The sequence below is a fragment of the Sphaeramia orbicularis genome, chromosome 7 (genome assembly GCF_902148855.1).
Source record: "Sphaeramia orbicularis chromosome 7, fSphaOr1.1, whole genome shotgun sequence".
NCBI classification, from domain to species: domain Eukaryota; kingdom Metazoa; phylum Chordata; class Actinopteri; order Kurtiformes; family Apogonidae; genus Sphaeramia; species Sphaeramia orbicularis.
In genome coordinates this window covers 43,047,578-43,071,259 of record NC_043963.1, presented here as the reverse complement: position 1 = coordinate 43,071,259, position 23,682 = coordinate 43,047,578, and the positions used below count along the sequence as shown (strand labels likewise).

The 23,682-nt window shown below is 35.5% G+C and overlaps 1 protein-coding gene across 1 annotated transcript in view; it reads left to right on the top strand.

The window, feature by feature from the left end:
• LOC115422428 (plexin-A1-like) overlaps positions 1 to 23,682 on the top strand; it is an 837,453-nt gene that overhangs the window by 784,532 nt on the left and 29,239 nt on the right. Inside the window, 6 exon segments of the mRNA XM_030138774.1 lie at positions 3,407 to 3,473; positions 11,514 to 11,660; positions 14,607 to 14,766; positions 16,635 to 16,738; positions 18,129 to 18,225; positions 22,388 to 22,578. Coding sequence (XP_029994634.1) covers positions 3,407 to 3,473; positions 11,514 to 11,660; positions 14,607 to 14,766; positions 16,635 to 16,738; positions 18,129 to 18,225; positions 22,388 to 22,578 — 766 coding nt within the window.

The window sequence follows — 23,682 nt, the reverse complement described above, 5'->3', positions numbered from 1 at the left end:
GGGCAATATTCAGGAATACAGTCTTTATGAAGGTTAAAGGGTATTATCCTCACAGGGAAATTTGGTTTTATTTTACTCATTTTTCCACAATACGCACAGACACACCCAAACTAGCATTAATATGTTATTAATTCTTTATTTAACCCTATAACGCCAAACGTATCATATTTGATACATGAGTTTTGAAGCACTCTTCATGATCAGTGTGATATTTTTTTTCTTGAAAAACCTGATGTATACAATTAGATACATGCAATACACAGATAATCCACCGGGGGGAGGAATTCATTCACCAGAAGCCTTTCCAATGACACTACAAGATTATCATTAATGAGGAAGGAGGCAGAACTTTGCCAATTTTGAAAAGGAATTACTAATTTGTTAGACATGTTTATGTTATATTATGTTTTTGTTTGTTTAAAAATAGTAATATTTTAGCATCGCGACCTGATGTATCAAATATGATCCAAAATTGAAACTCATACATGGAAATTGATATTTGGAAAAAAAAAAAATGGAGTTCTTCAGAAGGATCAGTAAAGGCTCCAGTTTCGGAGAACTGGAATTTTCTGTCAACAGTTTAATGGTTCAGGCTTTACAAGATTAACCAAGGAAAAACAGGTACAAGATTTCATTAGTACCCTCTGCTGTGACCATTTGAACCTGGGACATTTTAAATCTTACATCTTAAATCATCCCCATTGACTTTTAATGATGCCTTTTAATGTTGCTGTCATGTTTTTTTTTTTTTTTTGTAGAATGGACTGTATATTTTATAGGTTTGCATTGTTTATTATGCATTTATGCCAGAAGGCTGAAGATAAATCTCCATTTTCATGTAAATGTAATGAACATTAATGTTTTCTATCTGAGGCTGACCACACATCACTGAAACACAAGGCACAGTAACACAAATTATGAATAAATTAGGGAAAACATAAAACAATTTAATTTATTTTTATTTATTTATTTTTATTTTGTTTACATATCAACATTTTATGTATCATTACTGATATTTTGTTGGTTGGTTTTGATTTGATTTCACTGTCTACATTTTCGAAATAAAGATTTCAACCAATCAACCAATCAATAACAAATGGAGATAAATCACTTAAGAAAGGTTAAATAGAGAGAATGATTCATTTGGGAACTGCCATAAATGTAGCACTGGGTCTTTATGGGTTAATGCAACTGTATAATATAATATTTAGATTTTTGGTGACTGTTGACGTACACAATTTCCCACATAAAACTCTGAGCAGCCTGACAGACCTGAGCCTGTGGAGTCCTGGGAGAATGGATTTGTTCCTTATCCAGATACTGTTGTGACTATAACAATGTAGAAACAGCAGAGATCGGAGGCAGATTTTAAGAACGGCTTAAGCGACAGGTTTCTATCAGAGAGAAAGTGCTGTGTGTTAAACCGGTGCAGTAAAGCTGTGGTGAAGTGCGTATGTGTCGACTGAATCAGACTGATCAGAAGGTTTACGGTCTCATGTTCTGAATCAAAGAGGAAGTCAATCCACGTAACATCTTGCATTTATTTCAGGGGATAAAAGTTTTGTCTGGTCTTTGATTTTTAGCTCAACATTCGATTGGCTGTGAGCTATTATGACGGCTTCTCAGACAAAACTACTGATCAGATTTTATATGTAGCTTTCTTGGGGCAATGTCTACATAGTTTGTTTACAGTTTTGAGAAATATAGATTTTTGGATTTTTGATGAATTTTTGAAATATTAAAAATGTGCCTTTACTTATAATGGGCCATATTTTGATGCTTATAACATGGAAATGGTTATAGATATCAATATTGTTACTATTGAGCCCTGATAGGAAGTCATGTATGGAGTGTCATTTGGGTCCATGACCTTTGACCTGAAGTGACTTTGAAGGGTCAAACTCAAGGTCACCAGTGTGTAGATTTCAACAATGTTCTTCTCCAAAACTACTAGATGGATTCATTTCTATTTTTTTATATAGGTTCTTTGGGATAATGTCAGCAAAATTTGTTCACGTTTTTGACAAATTTTGATTTTGGAATTTTTGACAAATTTTTGAAACATTAAAAATCTGCCTTTACTTATAATGGTCCACATGGAAATGGTTACAGATATCAATATAGTTACTATTGAGCACTGATAGGAAGTCATATATGGACTTTCATTTGGGTCCATAACCTTTGACCTTAAGCATGAAGGGTCAAACTCAAGGTCACCAATGTCTAGATTTCAACAATCTTCTCTGAAACCACTAGATGGATTCATTTCAATTTTTTATTTATTTTTTTTTTTTTGGAGCTTCTTTGGGACATGGTCAACAAAGTTTGTTCACATTTTTGACAAATTTTGATTTTTGAATTTTTGACAAATTTTTGAAACATTAAAAATGTACCTTTACTTATAATGGGCCATATTTTGATGCTTATAACATGGAAACTGTTAGAGATATCAGTATAGTTACTACTGAGCACTGACTTTAAGCGACCTTGAAGGGTCAAACTCAAGGTTACCAATGTCTAGATTTCAACAGTCTTCTTCTCCAAAACTACTAGTGCAGTGTTTTTCAACCTTGGGGTCTCAAGCCCATGTGGGGTCACCTGGAATTCAAATGGGGTTGCCAGAAATTTCTAGCAACTGATAAAAATTAAAAAACAAAAAAAACGTACTAATAAAAAACATATGTTGAGTTGAGAGACAATCCCAATCCATAAAAGACATGACAAACTGAAGCTGAAACTGAAGCACTGTGGTACTGTTTATCTGTCAAATGTTCATTGTGGTCAGTTTCAGATGCTGCAGCTCTTTCATAATTCATAGTTTGAGTTATTGTTCGCTCAGTATTAATTGTCAGCCTTGTAAATCCAAGCTGGACTGACTGTACATATCCTGACCAAGGAAAATCAAATTCTCACTTTGTGCAGTAATCTACACCTGGCTTTACTGCCTCCATCCGTCACAAGCCAAAGAAAGTTGGGAACCACTGTAGTAGTGGGTTTCCTTTGAATTTTTTTATTGTATCTTCTTTGGGACAATGTCAACAAAATTTGTTCACATTTTTGACAGATTTTGATTTTTTTAAACATTAAAAATGTGCCTTTACTTATAATGGGCCATGTCTTGATGGTTTATAACATGGAAATGGTCAGATAGAAATATAGTTACTATTTAGCGCTAATAGGTAGTCATATATGGTCTTAGATTTAATTTGTTGAGTTCTCGTCCAGTAAAAGTTCCATCCACTCCTACATCCAGACCACAGGACTCTAACATAACGGCAGTACCTGACAACCTCACGAATTCAACTTTTTGATTCTTGGTAGAACATGCCAGTGAGATACAGCGACATTGGTTCTATTTTTATGTATTTGTGTATAACAGTTGTATATTTTTCTGCTCTTCTTTCAGAACGGAGTCTGTTGCAGAGAAGATGCTGACCAATTGGTTTACGTTCCTCCTGTACAAATTCCTCAAGGTAAAGCTTTCTGTAATCTTTTCCAGTAAATAACAGTCATCACCTAAAGTGGATTTACCCTGTGCGAGTGTTTTTAAATGTGTTTATACAGGCTGTGTGTGAGTTTCTATTGAACGCCCCTGTATATTTCTTCATTGCATTCATCTCTGTGGTTATTAAAAGGTTTTCGCTGTTCAGACGTGTCTTTTCTCGCCTTAGCGGCACATTATACAACAATCATCAAAGTGGCCCGTGTTTCTTCTCTGCGGTTTTAATGTCCTTTTTTCAGTCCTCTCCAATCTCATAATTTCTCCTCTTGTAGCTGACACGTCGTCCTCACTGATCTTTATTTTGTTCTCTAAGCTCACATCTTCCCTTCCTCTCATCTCTCTTTCATCTGTCAAGCTCCCGTTGTCATTATTGTGCTGTCAGTCTCCTCTCCCTGCCTTAAGGTCATGTACCTCACTGAAGGGGGGTTCAGATAGGGGGGTTTACACGCGATGTCACTAATGTTGTCCTCATCCGCCCTCCTCCCTTCACTCTTTTACAGTTCTTTCATGAACAAACCCAATAAGCCAGTGTTTTTTCATGCTTATCTCTGATCCTAGTTTTATTTTCAACACAGTCTGGTCATTATTCCAGCACAAAAAAAAAAAAAAACACAGGAAGAGAAAACTATGCGGTTCAGTACTTTGCCTTTGCTAGTGTGAAAATTAAATGGAATTGTTTTATCTTTGATCAATTTATTACCCCGCCCCCTGAAGGGGAGGCAAGGGGTATTGTTTTTGGTTCGGTTTGTTTGTTTGTTAACAGTCTAGCAGCAAAACTATTGGTTGAATTCATACCAATTTGGGTTTATAGATTGCCAGTGACCCAGAATAGATGTGATTACATTTTGGGAAAAGTAAGTCAAAGTTCACATTTTTTATGAAAATCTTTTTTTTTTTTCCCCATTCACTTATAATGGGTGAAATTTCAAATGTCTGTAGCAGCAAAACTATTGGTTGAATTCATACCAAATTCAGTTTATAGATTGCTAGTGATCCAAAATAGATGTAATTATATTTTGCGAAAAGTAGGTCAAAGTTCAAATTTGTATGAATTTTTATGTTTTTTTTCCCTATTTTCTTATCATGGGCGACATTTCAAATGTCTCTAAAAGCATCAATTTTGTTTAAATTTACTTCAAACTTGGCACATATGTAGAGACAGTTGATATACTGACATCAGCACATGCATAGACATGATGACATCAGTTGGATCGATGCCAAAATAAGCTACAATACATGCAAGGGGTGGAGTTTGTTGTGCCTGGCACCACTTGTTATATATGAATTAATTAAAGGAATAAGTTTGCAATGGTGCAAATTCACTCAAAGCCTTTAAGACTTTTTTTTTTTTTTCCCGAACTATTAATTACTGGACAAAAGTGTAAAGTAGGGGTGTCAAACATGCATCCCATGGGCCAAAACTGGCCAATCAAAGCCTCCAATCCAGCCCGTGGGATGAATTTGAGTAAAATTAATTTTATTTCAAGGGTCACATTCAGCCAAATTTGACCTCAAGTGGGTCGGACTTAAAATACTAGAATAATAAGCTGTAAATGATGACAAATCCAATTTTAAAATTTTTATTTTAGGGTGAAAAAGTCAAATTACATGATAAAAATGTTTACATTTACAAACGATTTTTTCATAAAAAAAAACTGCTAATATTTAAACAACCATGAACAACCTGGAAGAAAATAAAGTGAAATTTTAGCAATGTTATGACTGTTACTATATGTTTTGTGCATTTGTAGGATGGATGGATGGATGGATGGATGGATGGATGGATGGATGGATGGATGGATGGATGGATAGATAGATAGATAGATAGATAGATAGATAGATAGATAGATAGATAGATGGATAGATAGATAGATGGATAGATAGATAGATAGATAGATAGATAGATAGATAGATAGATAGATAGATAGATAGATAGATAGATAGATAGATAGATAGATAGATAGATAGATAGATAGATGTTCATGCAATCTGCAAGTTGTAACGCATGTGTAAATGACAAGTTACTTAAAATAATATGTAGTTATTATTTCTAGGTTCTTCTGATATTCCTTTACTGGTTTGGGGTCATATTGGGCTGTATGTGGCCCGTGGTCTAACATGAGTCTGACACCCCTGGTGGAAAGGCTGACTACTTCACATTCTGCTTGTGTGAAGTTTATGTTGCCAGGCGTTGTTGATGTTCGCCAACTTAGCTTCTCCCTGTCTCTATGGGTTGTCAACATCCATAATAACTGTCGTTTTAATGAGGTCTTTGTGTCGAACTCGGTTCAGTTTTTAAATGAAAATCAGACGCTTGGGCTTAAGTTGTTCAGTGGCTCCTAGAGACTTGGATGGATTCAGTAAATGTAAACAACAGACTGACTCACAGCACATGGAAATGTTAGATGCCTTCAAGGCATCTTGAATACATAGAGCTTGTGGCTGAGTGTTGAGTGTTTCCTATTATCATAATCATATTGAATTTGTCCCTCCATGGTTTTGTAATGGACTGAAAATATTTTTACACTTCACACCATAATAACATTAACATGACTTTTTTTTTGCCATTTCTTTGGCAAAATGTAAAATGCATCTGTATAAACCAGGTGTGAATGTGGATTAAAGGCATATGTGGTGAAGTAGGAAGATGAAAGGTGGGTGACAAGACCATTAGGAATGAAGAAGAGGAGGAAAAACACAGAAAGATAATTAATAGATAATGAAAAATACAGTATTTGTTGCATAGCTGCTTTAAAGATTATTATTGGCTGCACATTTTACAGTGTAGGATGGTGGTGAATGAAATGTCTCAGAAACTGTATATATCATTGCGCATTCATTTATCTGTAAATTCAAGTGAGGAATGGTTTAAAATACTCAACAAACAACAGGTTTTGCAGGACGCAATAAATTAAATGTGTGTTTAAACCATAAAGGCCCAGTGCTACGTTTGTGCCAATTACATTTTTTTTTTCTCTCCATTAAACCTTTCTTTAGTGTTTTATCACTATCTTTTACAATGTTATCCTCTGCATTTCTGCATTTTTTCAGTGAAAATCAGGTATTTTCCTATATTTAATTTAGCGATCTTGTAAATGTTCAAATAGGTTCAGAGTAAAGTTGAGGATTATTATATCAGAAACTAAGAAAACAGAAGAAAAAGTGAGTTTATCAGTAAAATCAATCATTACCTGAACATAAAACAAGTATGTCCATCCACTGTAATTTATCAAACTCCATGAATTTCACTGGTGAATCAATGACGGTGTTTCAACGTTCACTATGGACCCTCTGAACGTCCAAATGGGTCATATCTGATGGCCATGAAAAGATGACAAACTGTATTTTACACCAATTATTTACTCATAAACACCTGTGTTAATATTATGGAAAGATTATCGTTGAGGTTAAAAAGAACTACTTTAAGGCTTGAGGACATTTGGTACAAAAATGGTTAAAATTCAAAAGGCTTCAAATCAGTTGATGTTTGTTATTGTCTCTGTCTGTTTTCCCTTGATTCAGTTCTTTTAACACAATGAAAAATCAAAATGAACAAAAACACATGACTAGAAACCATGTGAGGACTTTATCTCTGCTGATTGGTTAGATGTGTCTGGGATAATAGTAGTGACAAATGAAAAAGTAAGCAGACTTTACTAATACCCCTGCCCCGTCGCACAATACTTAACCCTCCTGTTCACTGAAACCAAGGGTTAATTTTAAGTCTTAAAACTTTCAAAAACTTTTCAAAATTTTTTGCAAAAAATAAAAAAATGGAATTCAGCCATTAAAAAAAGATGAACTTTCGTGGCAGTTCCCAAATGAATTTTTCTGTATATTTAACCTTTCCTAAGTGATTTTATCAGCATTTGTTGTAATATTATCCCGCATTTTTTCAGTATAAATCATATATTTTCCCCTATATTTAATTCACCGATCATGTAGGTGTTCATAAAAGTTCAGAGTAAATTTAGAAGTCATATCAAAACAGACAAAACTGATGAAAAAGTGACTTTTTCAGCAAAATTTTATCATTAACTGAACATAAAACAAGTGTCTCCATCCACTGTCATTGATCCAACTCCATGGCTTTTACTGGTGAATCAATGTTGTAGAAGATGACAGTGTTTCCACGGTAACTATGGAGCCTCTGAACATCCAAATGGGTCATATCTGATGACCATGAAAAGATGATAAACTGCATTTTACACCAATTCTTTAACCCTTTCATGCATGAATTGTGAGAACTTTAGTCAATGTTTTTTTTCTTCAGTGTTTTTATTCCTCCTTAGGCATGAAAAAAACAATGCGATCAAGGTTTTTTTTTCTATGGAGATACAAAAATATCCATGCATTTAATTTTTGAAGTAAAGAAACGTGTTTAAAACCCAATATCAGAAAGTAATATGAAAACAATGAAATAAAAACATTTTTAATGCTGCTAATCTGATGTCTTCTCACATTTTAACATATTCTAATGCTAGTGATTACTCACTTCATGGAGATAATATGCAAAAAAAAAAAAACCTTCTTGTCTAACAAAAAACAATTGATTTTTTACACTTAAACATGTTAGTGCAGATCAGGTTTATCAAGAACAGCAAAGTTACAGTAATGGTATGAATGTCAGTGTATGGGATGGTGCATAAGTGTCCACTGTGTCGGCCGATATGGAACTAAAACATCAAAACCCATGAATATACAAGAGAACAGCTGTAGAATAACTGTCAACTGTAGTGACCTGTGCATGAAAGGGTTAAATGTATTGATAGGATTAGTCGATCAACAGGTATTAAACATTTTAGATCAGTAGGTGATGTTGGTTGCCAGTTGCTGTTCGGGTCTTTACGGGTTAAGAATGAGAGCAGGGGTGCTTGAAGGTGAGACAGATAAATGAGTACTTTCTTTTGTTCTCGTCTAGCCCTCGTGCATCTCACACCAACAGTCTGAGTGTCTGAACGCTCCGTCATTAGGCTCTCGTCATGAGTATCGGCTGCGATGTGTCCTCCGTTCCCCTCTAAACTGTTGTTATTTCACTCTGGAGTGTTTTCCTTGGGCCCGAGCGATGAATAATGACGCTATTGATTGGCAAGTGTCTTTGACGGCAGAGTGGGAAACATATTTATAACATCTGTGTCTGGTCACATCAACTCTGAGACGTCTACGATGAGAGAACTGAAAGGATTTATGTAGGGCTGTGCTCAGTCTGTCATCCACACACACGGACAAAGGAAAAAAGAAGGGTGTTTTCCTAACGCTGCTGTCACTAGTCGCTTTTCCATTGGACATCTGCGCAAAACTTTACCGATATTTACTAAATGTCAACAAAACAGAAGTGCGTAATGTCGGTTTTTCTATTAAATCACAAATGTGATGATTTGTTTATTTATTATCACGAGATGACACGAGAAGTCATTCCATAAAAATGGCGACGAACATAAATATGGTGTTGATTTACAGATATATTCATTATTATTATTTATTACCCCTCTATCTCGTACTAAATTAAATAAAAATAGGACCAATGACCCTGTAGCTTATCGGCCAAATGAAAAGCTTTGGGAAATGTATCCAGATGCTATTTATTATCACCCAGTTCTGTGTATTTATTATATTACAGAAATAGCCCATGTTTTGGTCATATTCCAATTAGATCTGTAAAAAATTCATATTCCAACTTGATATCATTGATACTTACTGATTTATTGGATCAATCCACTTCCTATCTGTTATAATGGGAAAATTTTTCAAAGTCACACCAAATCCAGAATCAGATCTGGATGGAAATCATTTCAATACCTTGTGTTGACATCATCATAAAGAAGCTGTATACCAAGTTTGAAGTCAATCAGAACTGGAGTTTCGGAGAAAAAGACAATTGAAATGTTTTCCCCATAAGAGCCCATGTTAAATTTTCCGTAAATTCCGAAGAAGATCCTGATCAGCATGCGGCTATTATGTTTTGGTCATCTCCCCATCAGGGCTGGACTGTAGAAATTTACACTTGATATCATTTATATTTACTGAGTTATTGCATCGATCCACTTCCTATCTCTTATAATGGGGAAATTATTCAAAGTCGCACCAAATCCAGAATCAAATCTGAATCGAAATAATTTCACTAAGTTTTGTTGACATCATCATAAAGAAGCTGTATACCAAGTTTGAAGTCAATCGGAATTGTAGTTTTGGAGAAGAAGACGATTTAAATTTTTGTAACGGACGACAGACGACGCCGACGGACAGCCTGTCGGCCGGTAAATTAAAAATGATTGGGTTTCCTGGTGTGTCCACACATATCGCAACGTGTTTCTTCTTCTTCACTTGTTGTAATGCACGTCAACATCCGTTTTTTTAATTCACTTTACTCTAGTTGCGAAAAAAGGTCTTTCCATTGCAGTTTTGCGTGATATACCATTTATGCACAAAAAAACACTTCTTGCCAGCGCAGAAACTTTTAATCAAAAAATGAGACTTTTGGCAAAATGGTCGTTTTTCCTTTAGGTAAATTTTTATGTGCAAGTTATATTTGTGCAATTTGAGGGTCAATGGAAAAGCAACTACTGACGCCACTGTCAGAGAGATGACGATTAAATGAAGATGCCAGACACATTTTAAAAGTTATTTCTAAAGCTCTGTAATAGGTTGTTATGATAAATACGCTGTAATTATTGAGGAAAATTGTTGAATTGTTGAGTCTGTTTGTATGACTGTACTGCCATGAACATATTGTTGTGTACAATTCAATTACTGCGTTATGTATTAGTTGTGGTTCGATGCTAAAATTAGGAAAAAATGTATTGTTTGATTCTTGTTTTAAGTTAGTAATAAAAGTGTAAAAGCACTTGAGGGGTAGGATTAAGTAAGTTTATACATCTTCCTACTCCTTTTCGACAAAATTCAGACTTACACGTACTTGAAGATAGATTCTGTTCATTTAAATCACAGGTGTCAAACATGCGGCCCGGGGGCCAAATCTGGCCCGCTAAAGGTTCCATTCTGGCCCTGCAGGATGAAAGTGCAAAAATGAACCTGAACAGTCAAGGTTGTCCAAATCGTTTTAGTTCAGGTTCCACATACAGACCAATGTGATCTCCAGTAAAAATAACAACACAATAAACCCATAAATAATGACAATTACAAATGTTCTTTGCAAAAAATTATGTAGAAAAAATTGAAGTGAAAAAAATAACATTACACTGTGAAAATAGTTACATTTTCGAAACTATTCTTTCACAATAAAATGCAAATAAATACATAAATAAAAACAAAGACGGACAACCTGAAATGTGCAATTTGAACAATATTCTGCCTGTTACTGAATGTTTTGTGCATTTATGGATCCACTGTGATCTGTAGCTGTGTTAATAATAAGAGATGGAATATTGTAGAAATTGTTCAAATTTTAGTCCCAAACTCCAAAATTTGAACAATATTCTGCCTGTTACCAAATGTTTATGTAACACTGTGTGTAAATGAACATGTATAAATAATAAGTCGAGGCATAATATTGTTAAAATTGCACTAATTTTTCAAATGAAATTTCAGTTTTTTCAGGTTATTTACATCTTTTTTATAAAATGTAAATATTTTCATAATTTAATTGGGGTTTTTTTTGCACTAAAACAAAATGGAAAAACTTGGATTTGTCATTATTTATAGGTTATTAAGTCATTATTTTACTGGTCTAGCCCGCTTGAGATCAAATTGGGCAAAATATGGCCCCTGAACCAAAATGAGTTTGACACCCCTGATTAAATTTTTTCTTTTTTTTTTCCTAAAAGAAAACAAAAGGAAATGTTATTTTGTTTTTGTCTTAATTTGCTTTGTTCTGTTTTATTTTGTTTCTTTGCATATTCGAATTGAATAAATAAATAAAAATAAATAAATAATTATGACTGTATGTGTCATATATTGCATAACACTGCTTTGACTGTGTTCCATGGTGTGACTGATCGTTTTTGATTTGTGTTCTTATTGTCCATCTTTGTCTCCCCCCCCCCCCCATCAGGAATGTGCCGGGGAGCCTCTGTTCATGCTTTACTGTGCCATCAAACAGCAGATGGAGAAGGGACCCATCGACGCCATCACGGGGGAGGCCCGATACTCCCTCAGCGAGGACAAACTCATCAGGCAACAGATTGACTACAAAACCCTGGTCAGTAGAACGTAGAGGTTCATTTCTGCCTTTGTCTGAATCGCTGGACGAGCGGTTGAGGTTTGGTTACAACTTCAAACAGTCTGGCGCTAATGGAGTATGGGAAGTGTTTGTATGTGTCACTAGTGGATGGGACTTCCCTCCAAGGTAAACATGGCTCCTCAGCGTCATTTGTGTTTGGAGTGGAACGTGATCTGGCCGGTCTCATCGCATTCTCAGGCCAAACAAAGCACTTCAGGCCTGGGTTGGAAACATACAGACAAACCTACTTGTTAACACCATCCTGGTGTTCACCCGAGTGTAAACAGTGACTTATTATAGGCTCAAATACCTGCTGCACACAAACCGGGCCCAAACATACTGTCGGGTACAAACAAATGCACCAACACCGTCATTCCAATATGTCAGTGAGCCTGTTTACAAGCTATTGGCACTGAACACATTCCATCCTCTGTAAGAAAGGGAGACAGACAGAAGAAACTGAATCAACACGAGGTTTTCTGGATTTTTAAACTCCAAGCCACTATACCCCGTGGTCTAAATGAAGAGTTGGATCTTTCTCTTTTCCTGTAATGAATTGCTTGGTCCTTGTTTTTAAAGACTTTACACTGTTTTGACCCTAAATTAACCCTCCGGTATCCGGGTGCGCCTTTTAGGCACACTTTGCACTTCGTTTTAAAAAAACTTCAGATTATTTTTCACAATTTAAATAAGGTTAGAATTCAAAAGTTGTTCATTTTTGCATGATCTTTAAAATTCTGGCCACCAACTAAAATTTGCACATTATAAGCAAAAGAAAATTACAAGACTAGCATCTTTCTCCCAAGTGTGCCTAAAACGCACTATTTCTTATATTTTATATGTATGATTAGGGCTGACCTTGATTTACAAAAATAAAATAAAATTAGAGCAGAAAAATAAATGAATAAGTAATATTTAATAGTTTGATTTATAGGTGTGCCTTTTTTTTTACACTTGGTGACAGATGCTAGTATTTTTTAACATTTGACCTAGCACCAAAAATAATCATGCAAATTAACCAATTTTGGAGTTAATCATTGACATATGCCAGGCTGCAAAAATCAAATAATATGTGATCCACTTTTTATGTAGTATATTGAAAAATATGTATTTTTTGTGTTTTTTGCATCCAAAAAATGGTTTGTTTACATTACAAAACGGCATTTAAAGGGTTAAAAAATGTGACAATTATTGAGTATTTGGTATTTTTATTTATGGCTCAAGTTGATGAAATAGAAAAAAAAAATGTAAAAGAATTGAAAACAAACTGTCTGAAAATTTTTTGACATTATTCCACAAGTGTGCCAAAAAGGTACACTTGGTGCTTAGTAAGGGCCTTGCTGGACGGGATACTGGAGGGTTAACAGAGATATCTAACTTTGCACTGTTATTCATCCATGTATATTTGTAAATATTTCTATAGATGAGGTTTTCTTTTTTGTGTATGGCCTTTTGACCTGCAGTGATACCATCTGCAGGCCGTTACCTTTCTTCCCAGTTGGCAAGTTCCTATTGGTCAGGTCCCATTATACAGGGTGTGTAAAAAAAAAACTATACATATTAAAAAATTACCCCCAGTTCTGCATTTGATAATTTTTTGGAATTTTCTTTTATGGACATCGGTAGGTAGGGGATTAGTGGATATTTGTCCAAATTTACAGACCCAGGTTTTCATGCATGAGTGAGCAAGGGCAAATTGCGCAATCCAACTTAAAACTGGTTTGCGTGAAGTAGCGGTGGGATTTAAATCCAATCAAAGGTCATGGGAGGGGACAATGGGCATCCATCTTTTTTTCCACAAAATTACCAGGTTACAGCATTAACACTTTGGCCACCATGTCAATTTCATTTCTTTACCCATGGCAGTGTTTTTCTTCCAGTTTGGTATCTATGTCAGTGAGCCTGTTTACATCCATACCAATATTCTGATCATTATCTGATTACTGGAGTTATCAGATTATTCAAGTGATCATAGAAACAGGATAATCTGATATGTTTTATCAGATAGCAGCAGTAATCTAATTTTGAGAAATCACTTGAATTTTTCCCCAATACTCTGATTTCTTCCTGCATGTGCACAGGTTAATCCAATGGTTCCCAGACATTCAACGCACAGAAATATTTTGCTAAAATTAATTTGTTTATGTTGCAAATAAATGTTGATTTTAGATGACAATTAGGCTATATAATGTATATGATGCATCTTTTTGGTGTCTGCTTCTCAGTTTCTCTTGGAGATGTCTTAGCGGGGTCAGGCGGGCGAGGAAATCTTTCCATTCCCTTTTCAGTTTAGTTTTCTGACTGTGACTGTTTCCAGGCAGGTTGAAGCATAGTAATGCATGCGGTCACATGATCAGGTCAATCAAGACATGCCTTTTCAGATTTTATATCCTGCATTTTACTTGAACTTGATTTTTATTAGGAAAAGTGTGTGGTGTTTTAATTATAATGTGTATAATTATGTGTTGAATGGTTAAAAAAAATATATTAGTAATTTATTTTTTATTTTTATTAATTAGCTACTAGAAATTTCAGGCGACCCCACATGGGGTCACGACCCCAAGGTTGAAAAATACTGGGTTAATCTGATTTATTTTATTCTTTTGCATGTAAACACAATTAAAATCATAGAAAACAGAGGTTTTGTAGTCAAATGTGAGCGGAAGACAATAACAGGAAGTTTAAGTCTACCATCACTACATATGTGCGTACTCTGAAAGAAATCTGATAGTGACTGGAGCGTCTAAACCAGGGTTTACTGATTATCACATTTCTTAAGTGTATGTACACGTTAGATCTGATTATTACAATTATCCGATTACTCCCAGTTATCGGTCTTTTTTGGTCATGTACACCGGCTCAGTGTGCCGACTCCTGCGTTATGACTTTGATCTGACTTTGCCTCCACATGTTTTTTTGTTCTAGACGCTTCACTGCGTAAACCCTGAGAATGAGAATGCCCCCGAGGTGACGGTTAAGAGTCTGAACTGCGACACCATCACTCAGGTCAAAGAGAAGCTGCTCGATGCTGTTTACAAGGGAAGCCCCTACTCACAAAGGCCCAAGGCTTCAGACATGGACCTGGGTAAGACGTACTGCACATGCACACGTGTAACACACACGTTATGTCACACATACGCACATGTGTGATCACAGGTCTTTCCGTCCCAGATTTGTGTCCCATTTCTATAGACGCTATTCACCTGATTCTTTTCAAATTGGACCCATGTGTTCTTTACCTTTAGGAGAGGTGCAGTGCAGAGTTGGAGTTTGAAGTTTGTTTGTTTTTTTTCAAAGAGAATATATATTAATAAACACAATATGTACCAATACACAAGATTATCTTCACAAGATCGTCTTTAGTCCCTATGTAAAGGGACTAAAGATGGCCCAATATATAAATATATAGGGGACTATCTTTTTTAATGGCTGAATTCAAATTTTGGATTTTTTTTTTTTTTTTACAAATTTTTGTAAGACTTCGCAGATTTCGCAGATCATTCTTCCCCACAGTCATCAAACTTTAGAACAGTTCACATTAACACCCCCCCCTCCCCCCGATATCCCACCATGTACATGTGCAACCACAGTGTAAATAATGTAAAGATGTAAATACTATTTAATTTTTTAAAATATTTAATTCTAATTCTCTGTTTATATAAATATTAGTGCTGTCAAATGATTAAAATTTTTAATCAGATTAATTTTGATGAGGGATTAACGTGTTAATTTTGACAGCCTTAATAAATATTTATGTAAATACTAAATTTCTCATTTTCCTTTATATTTCATTTCTCACAACAACCACAACTTTTTACTACTTGTCTTTTTCTTTGCACTTGTGTGTTGTATGTTGCTGCTGTTAACTGTGAAATTTCCCCATGATGGGATCAATAATCTTATCTTATCTTATCTTATCTTATCTTATCTTATTTTAGCTTAGCTTAGCTTATCTTATCTTAAAAGTTTTTGAAAGGATTGAAAATTAAGACTCAAAATTAACCCTGGGTATCAGTGAACAGTAAGGTTAAGTATTGTGTGACTGGGCAGGGGTATTAGTAAACTCTGCTCACTTTTTCATTTGTCACTACTATTATCCCTAACACATTCAGCCAATCAGCAGAGAGAAAGTCCTCACATGGTTTCTAGTCATGTGTTTTTGTTCATTTTGATTTTTGATTGTGTTAAAGAAACTGAATCACGGGAAAACAGACTGAGACAATAACAAACATCAACTGATTCGAAGCCAAAACGTTCCTTCTGTTGAATTTTAACCATTTTTGTTCCAAAAGTCCTCAAGCTTTAAAGTAGTTTTTTTTAACCTAAACTATGATCTTTCCATAATATTAACACAGTTGTTAATGAGTCCAAACCTAATGATGCCTTGATCATAACATAGTCACAACTTAATCTGAGTATTTGAACAGTGTTGGCATTTCTTCTGCCACTGGTTTGAGATGTTACAGATACAGGATGTGTTTTTAAAGTGTTTCCAGAGGTTTCAGCACCTTCACACAACTCCTTTACTCGATGACATTTTTGTGCTGGAGGGGGAAAAAGCAATCGCAAAATAATTTTTATGACATTTTTTGATATACACATACTTTTTAGCAGATAAATTAATTACAAAGTGGATAAAAGGACGCATATTGTCTCTGTTTTCTATAAAGTGACGGTACATTTTTAACTGAAAATGTGGATTTAATGGGAAAACTGAAGCATCACGAAGGCATCTGCCACGTTTATATGACGCATAGAAAAGGGTACGTTTTAAGAAAAACATATCTATATAGATAAATTATTAATTAATTATGGCATTTATCATCTGTAATGAAATATGATGATTAGCGCTAGATTCCACATGTGACGTCAGTGTATCATAACACACATGACAGGTTCAGTACAATCCCAAGAATATAAATGAGTCCAAACCTTTGTTCTCTGTTTCTGAAGAATGGCGTCAAGGTCGGATGGCCAGGATCATTTTGCAGGATGAAGACGTCACGACCAAGATAGACAACGACTGGAAACGACTCAATACGCTGGCGCACTATCAGGTACAAAGGCACACACCAGACTCTTTTTTTTTTTTCTCTTTCTTTATTTATTGAAAATGGATAATTGCAACAAATAACAAAGGGAAGCAACACATACACATTCCAATTATTGCCTCAAGCAGTATGGAGGTAAGTATAACAATACAAAAAAACAGAAGTTGTAAAGTATTAACAAAAAGTAAATTATCAAAATTAATAATAAATTTAATAGATTTAAAGTGAATAAATTATCAAACATTTTTTTTTTTGTGTGTGTGTTTTATTATTTTTTGCGTCCTTGAATTTTCATTTCCATATTATATTGTGCAAAGAAGTCAATTAGTAGCAATCAGGAAGCTTGTACCATTTCCATATTTGAAATAAATCAATTTTTAAAAAATGAAAATAAAACATTTGAGGGTACATTCACATTTCTGTTTTGTTTTTTTTTTGTTAAGGCTAATGTTTTAGAATACAATTTTAATTCTTCAACAAATATATTGATGTTAGGGAGGGATCTGGAGAATTTTGCTTTATGAATGTGATATTTGCCCATCAGTATAATTAGATTAATTGAAAAACTTAAAGGTACGGGAGACTCTCGTGACCAGTTTCCATCAAATCTGTAAAACCTCAGTCATATCCTCAGTATCATGAATCTGTAAGTCTTTCTGTGATTACTCACCTGAATCTCTTGCATTACGGTGAACAATTTCAAAGTGTCATCCACCATAAACAAACCATGTGTTTACAAACAGAGCCGACGCTGCGACGTGCATTGTGGGAAGCAAAGGCTCGCGCAGCTGCCTGACAGCGGCAACTGGAACAGACACAACACGGAAACGGCAGGAGCTCCCTTCCCTTTATGCATATTCCTCCTACCGTTTCCGCATTTCAGCCGTTTCCGCGTCGTGTTTGTTTCATTCATATAATATCATATGGTTGCGCTGCCGCTGTCAGGCAGCTGCGCGAACCTCCCTTTCCCACAATGCACATGGCGACAAAATTCCGAAGATGCCTCTGTTTGTAAACAAATGGTCTGTTTATGGTGGATGGAACTAAGAAATTGTTCACCGTAATGCAAGAGATTCAGGTGAGTAATCACAGAAAGACTTACAGATTCATGATACTGAGGATATGACTGAGGTTTTACAGATTTGATGAAAAATTGGTCACAAAAGTCTTCCGCACCTTTAAAGGTTTATTAGAGCATTCAAATTTAATTATCATTTCCCTTTGAGATATTGATGTATTTTTTGGTTTTGTTAAAAATAACTTTCTCCAGTTCCCTCCAAATAACGTTAGAGGCACAGTCGTAAAATAAATGCAGACTCACCCCAGGTTCACAGATGCTGAACGTACATGAGATGATGTAAAGTGGATTTAATGGAGGTGTGTTTCCACTGTGCAGGTAACGGACGGGTCGGTGATCGCCCTGGTGCCAAAGCAGAACTCTGCGTATAACATCTCCAACTCCTCCACCTTCACCAAGAGCCTCAGCAGATACGGTACGGTGACCCCCACCCCTACCCCCCACCCCACCCTTTGTTTATTGTGGCCATCACCGGGCTCCATTCTTTTCCCACCTCCTTCTTAGTGAATGCCAATCCTTTTTATCCAGTGCTATCAGCGCAGGCCAAGGCTGTTCCACGGCGATTTCCAAACCGTCCTTAAATGACAAGCATTAAATAAGACACCTCCATCCCTGACTGGAGGAGAGGGGCTGAAAGGGCTCCCGGCAGACAGTGATAGACAGAGGCCAAGCACTGAGATGGTATATTCAACTGGCAAATGAAACTATTTAGAAGATAAATGACCCAGTGGTCTAATAAATAAATACATGAATACATACATAAATGAACTCTTCTCTAGTACAAAGTGCATGTCCTTGTCCACTAAGAGTTGAGCTGCAGTCAATACACAGCCATCAGAATCAAATATTAACTGTTGGTTCACAAAGGCAGCCAGCAGTTTTGGGCAGACATTTTAGTAAATTTAATATTTCTGATGTTTGTTCAAATGAATCAGAATCATGTTTATTGCCATGGAAGTAAACTGGGTTCACATTACTAGGAATTTCCTTCGGTGGTTTGGTGCATACATAGGACATGGAGTAGGTAAGAAGCATGCAGTAAAAAATAAAATTTAAAAAAAAAAAAAAAAAAAGAAAACAACCCACATTTTAAACTTAAACAACTTAAAAAACTTTTTTTTTTTGTTTTGTTTTGTTTTTTTCACTTTTTTGTGCGTATTTGTTATGTTTTTTGTTTTTATTTTTCTTGTTTGTAAATTATTGAAAATATGAGAAAACCAATAAAAACCTAAATGAAAAAAAAAGAAAGTAAAAAAATAAAATAAAACTAGATTAAATTAAATTAAATATAACAAGTGGAGCCAGGCACAACAAACCCCACCCCTCACACATATTGTAGCTTATTTTGGCATCGATCCAGCTGATGTCATCATGTCTATGCATGTCCTGATGTCAGCATATTAATTGCCTCTATATATGTGTCACATTTGAAGTAAACTGAAAAACAAAGTGACATTTTTATAGACATTTGAAACTTCGCCCATTATAGGTAAATGCAAGAAAAAAAGATTTTAAAAATTCCTAAAAAATTGTAACTTTGACCTACTTTTCCCAAAATGTAATCACATCTATTCTGGGTCGCTGGCAATATATAAACCAAATTTGGTATGAAGTCAACCATTAGTTTTGCCGTTACAATATTAACAAACAAAGAAACAAACCAAACCAAAAACAATACCCCTTGTCTCCCCTTTGGGGGTGGAGGAGTAAAATAGAATAGAATAGAATAGAATAGAATAGAATAGAATAGAATAGAATAGAATAGATCAACGAGGAAGATGGAGTTATAGTGGACTATCAAATTTTTCAAAATATACAATGTGGACAAAACCAATGGGTTTGAATGAGATATAATGGTACTGATGCAAATAGTATAAGTCATTTACAATGCAGTCTTATTCAGCAGGTGGATAAAGGGACAATTCAGTGCAGTGTATTTAGTGTATTTGTTGTTAGAGTTATTAAGAGCTCTGCTTAAGTTTACCCCCCCCCCCAAAAAATGCTAAAAAACAAAACAAAACACTAAAACATGTTCATTATTCACCATTTTTGTTGCTATGCAATTAATCTAAAAGAAGAAAAACTCAGAAGCTCAATCATTAAACCCTTTAGCTGAATATTTTAACAGTTTTTTTTCTGGCGTTTTATCCCTGACTGTATCCCTTTTGTAAAACATTTCCATTAATTAGTTGCTTTATGGGGTTTTACTCTTTTAGCTGTTAATGATTGAATCTTTTCTTTAGCCCCCTATTTCAGTTATTTATTCAAATTCGGATCTGTTTACTGCATATTTACTTTAACATTCTATTAATGTAATAATGTCGTCATTTTTACCATTATTTCATGACTTTTCATACAGTTTTGAAGCGTATCTTGCTAATTTCAGCTTCGCTATTTGTAAGACATGGTTGTAAATATTTTAGGACTGATTCAGGCTGACTGTCCATGTATTGTACCTTTCAGTTTGTAATATCATCATGGTTTTTGCTCTTATACATGTATTTGAGTTTGTTTTTTTAAATTAAATCAACCCCCTTTAGTAACTGCAGAAGTAGAGTAACCCGAAGTCCACATGTTGACTGGCTTTATTAAGTAATTGGTCGATTCATTGAGAAAACAACCAGGGGATTAATAGGGTTTAGGATGTTTAAGCCAAATAGCATCTGTTTGGCATCTGCAATGTGAAATTTATTGTAATTTATTGTAATTGCTGGTCCTTAACATGACTCAGAATGAAAACATCCGAATGAATTGATGGATAAAACAACAGCCTCGCTGTTTGAGGAATGGATTAGCACAGAGAAATCTGGCCTAAGTAAATTGAATTATCTTGTCCCACGCTGCAAAAACACACAGCTGCAGCTTTTGATGCTTTTCAGCTATAATTAAAAATACTTAGAAGTGTTTTTGGCAAGCTAGCTTATCAGTAATTTTACCATAGGCTTTAAACAGCTTTTTTGTCTGTGTTCTCTGTTTTTTTTTTGTTTTCTTTTCTGTTTCAGTTGTGATTATATGTGAGTCTGTTCATTAACCAGTGTAAACGTTGGCCATCAGGTGACCGTGATGGGATGAGGAATAAAAACCACTCACCCACCCACCCCCACCCCACCCCCACTGGCAAAAGCAACAGCAGCTCCATACACCCCCCCACACACACATACCCTCAGCCCTGTTACCTTCTCCACCCCGTACTCTCCCATTATTCTCCATTTTTGTCTCTATGTCCATTTTGCTCCACCACCTTTACCATCAACCCCCCCACCTCTCCTTTCCATATCCTCCTTCCTTCACCGGGAGCAGAAAGCCAGTCATTACAGCCATCCCACCTCTGTTCACCCCCTCACCCCACCCCCCACTTCCTTCTCCCCCTCCTTACTAAACAGAACAGGCGTAGATATGCATCTCCTTGCATCTCTAATCAACTCTGACATTCACACCATGAATAATGAAACAGACATAAATGATAGAGGATCAGGGGGTGGGGGTGGGGGGTCTGAGTCACACAGAGGGAAGAATAAATAAAACAGATTCTGCAGGTTGAGGAGGGCGTATGGTCTGTAAATGCACATGCAGGTAATGCAAATGCATTTTTCCAAACAGAAGTTGGTAGTAAACACAGGTGTTATTTCTCCTCTACAGCGTTTTTTCATGTTTTCACCTTTTCTATGTGTCCGTTGGAGCTTGAATCCAGTCGAAACGTACCTCTTTTTTTACTTGAATGTGCACCTTTCTATCAAATCAGAATGTGAATACTTTATTAATCCCAAAAGGAAATTATCGTGTGTTACAGTCAAGTTTAATAAAAAGTAGCAGGAAAGAAATTATCAACACAGCAAAAATGAAAAATAGAAAAATGTATGTATATAAATTAAGTGTCCAGGGTAATCCACTGATGCGCGCCTCACTAATTTATTTGAATAGGATGGTGAGGAAGATAAAATATATGAAATAACTCAAACTAATACTAAAACTAAAGTAAAACTAAGCATTCAGAAAAAAACGATAATTATCAAAAACTAGCAAACCTGCTCGAAAAACTATTTAAAACTAACTGAATTGGAGAAAAAAAGTCAAAACTAAGTAAAACTAAACTATAATTAAAAATCCAAAACTATTATAACCTTGATGTATACAGTTTAGTTTATTAGTTTATTGTGTCAAGGACAATCCCATTTAATTAACTGTATCCACAACAGTAAAAAGGGACAGCTTTAGGGTTAGTATGGCTAGTATCCTGATGTAGTGATGACAATAGGCGCCCTAAAAAACAATATATTACAGCACATTAATAAACTAGAAAAGCATTCGGAGAGCATAGACCACTGCCAAGGCAGATCAGTGCCCCCCCCCCCCCCCCCCCGATCACCACCACAATTTTATCATTTGTTCCTTGTGCCAGTAACAGCATTCTCTGAAAATGTCATCAAAATCCTTCCATAACTTTTTGAGTTATCTTGCTAACAGACAAACAAACAAACAAACAAACAGACAAACCCTGATGAAAACACAACTTAACATAAAATAATGATGTGGTTATAATGACGATATCATCCTACGCTTTGTGTTTCCCGGTGTAGAGAGTATGCTCAGAACAGCCAGCAGTCCAGACAGCCTTCGGTCCCGGACACCCATGATCACCCCCGACCTGGAGAGTGGAACGAAACTGTGGCATCTGGTGAAAAACCACGACCACTCGGATCAGCGGGAAGGAGACCGAGGCAGCAAGATGGTGTCAGAGATCTACCTGACCAGGCTGCTCGCTACAAAAGTAAGAAACACACAAGTAATATGCACAACAGTTCCATATAAATATAAATATAATCAGTCACATCAGGAACATTTGTGTCATTAACCCTTTGGCGCATGAATTATGAGAAATTTATGTCAACATTTTTTGAGTGTTTTTATTCCTCTTTAGGCATGAAATAACCAATGGGATTGAAATTTCGTTAAAGAACCTATTTTTTATGGAGTTACAGAAATGTCCACTCAACTGAATACCACATGTTTAATTTTTGAAGCAAAGAAATATGTATTTAAAATGCATCAGAAAGTGATATACTGTATGAAAACTATGAAATAAAAACATTTTAATGCCGCTAATCTAATGTTTTTTCACATTTTAGCATACTCTAATATTAGTTTTTACTCACTTCCTGGAGATAATATGCAAAAAAAAAAAACATTTTTTTGGTCAAGAAAACTGTTAATTACAGTCTAATAACAACAAGCTATTGATTTACACTCACACATCAGGTTTATCAAGAAATGTAAAGTTACAGTAATTGTATGAAAGTCATTGTATGAGATGGTGTGTCCACTGTGTTGGCTGATATGCAAATTTAACAACAAAACCCATGAATATACAAGAGAACAGCTGTAGAATAGCTGTCCACTGTAGTGACCACTGTACATGAAAGGGTTAAAAGACTGTGGATTCTTTGAAAGGGGAAATAGCACAATAATAACAAAATGAGAAGTGAGATACAGCTGTAAGATGTCCTGTTCAGGCTGATTTGATGAGTAAACATTAGGCCTGTAACGGTACACACCTGTTTGGTTTGGTACACAGCTGTACCAAAACGGCACAGTATGTTGAGAAAAAGAAACGAAAGACGGTGTTTGATTTGGAACTTTTAATCCGCGCAAGTTCTACACAGACATATTGAAGGACACACACATTGACCCGAAACAGGAAACAGCAGCTGATATAAGGTTAAAAAAAACAACAACAAATATGATGTGAACCTGGAAGGAAGAGACTGGAGACCCTCCACCATCATTACAGTCCAGTTTGGATCAGTTCAGGTCCCAGTGAAAGACAACAATGGGGAAACAGATGTTAATAAGACGGACGTTGTTTGCCGCCTAT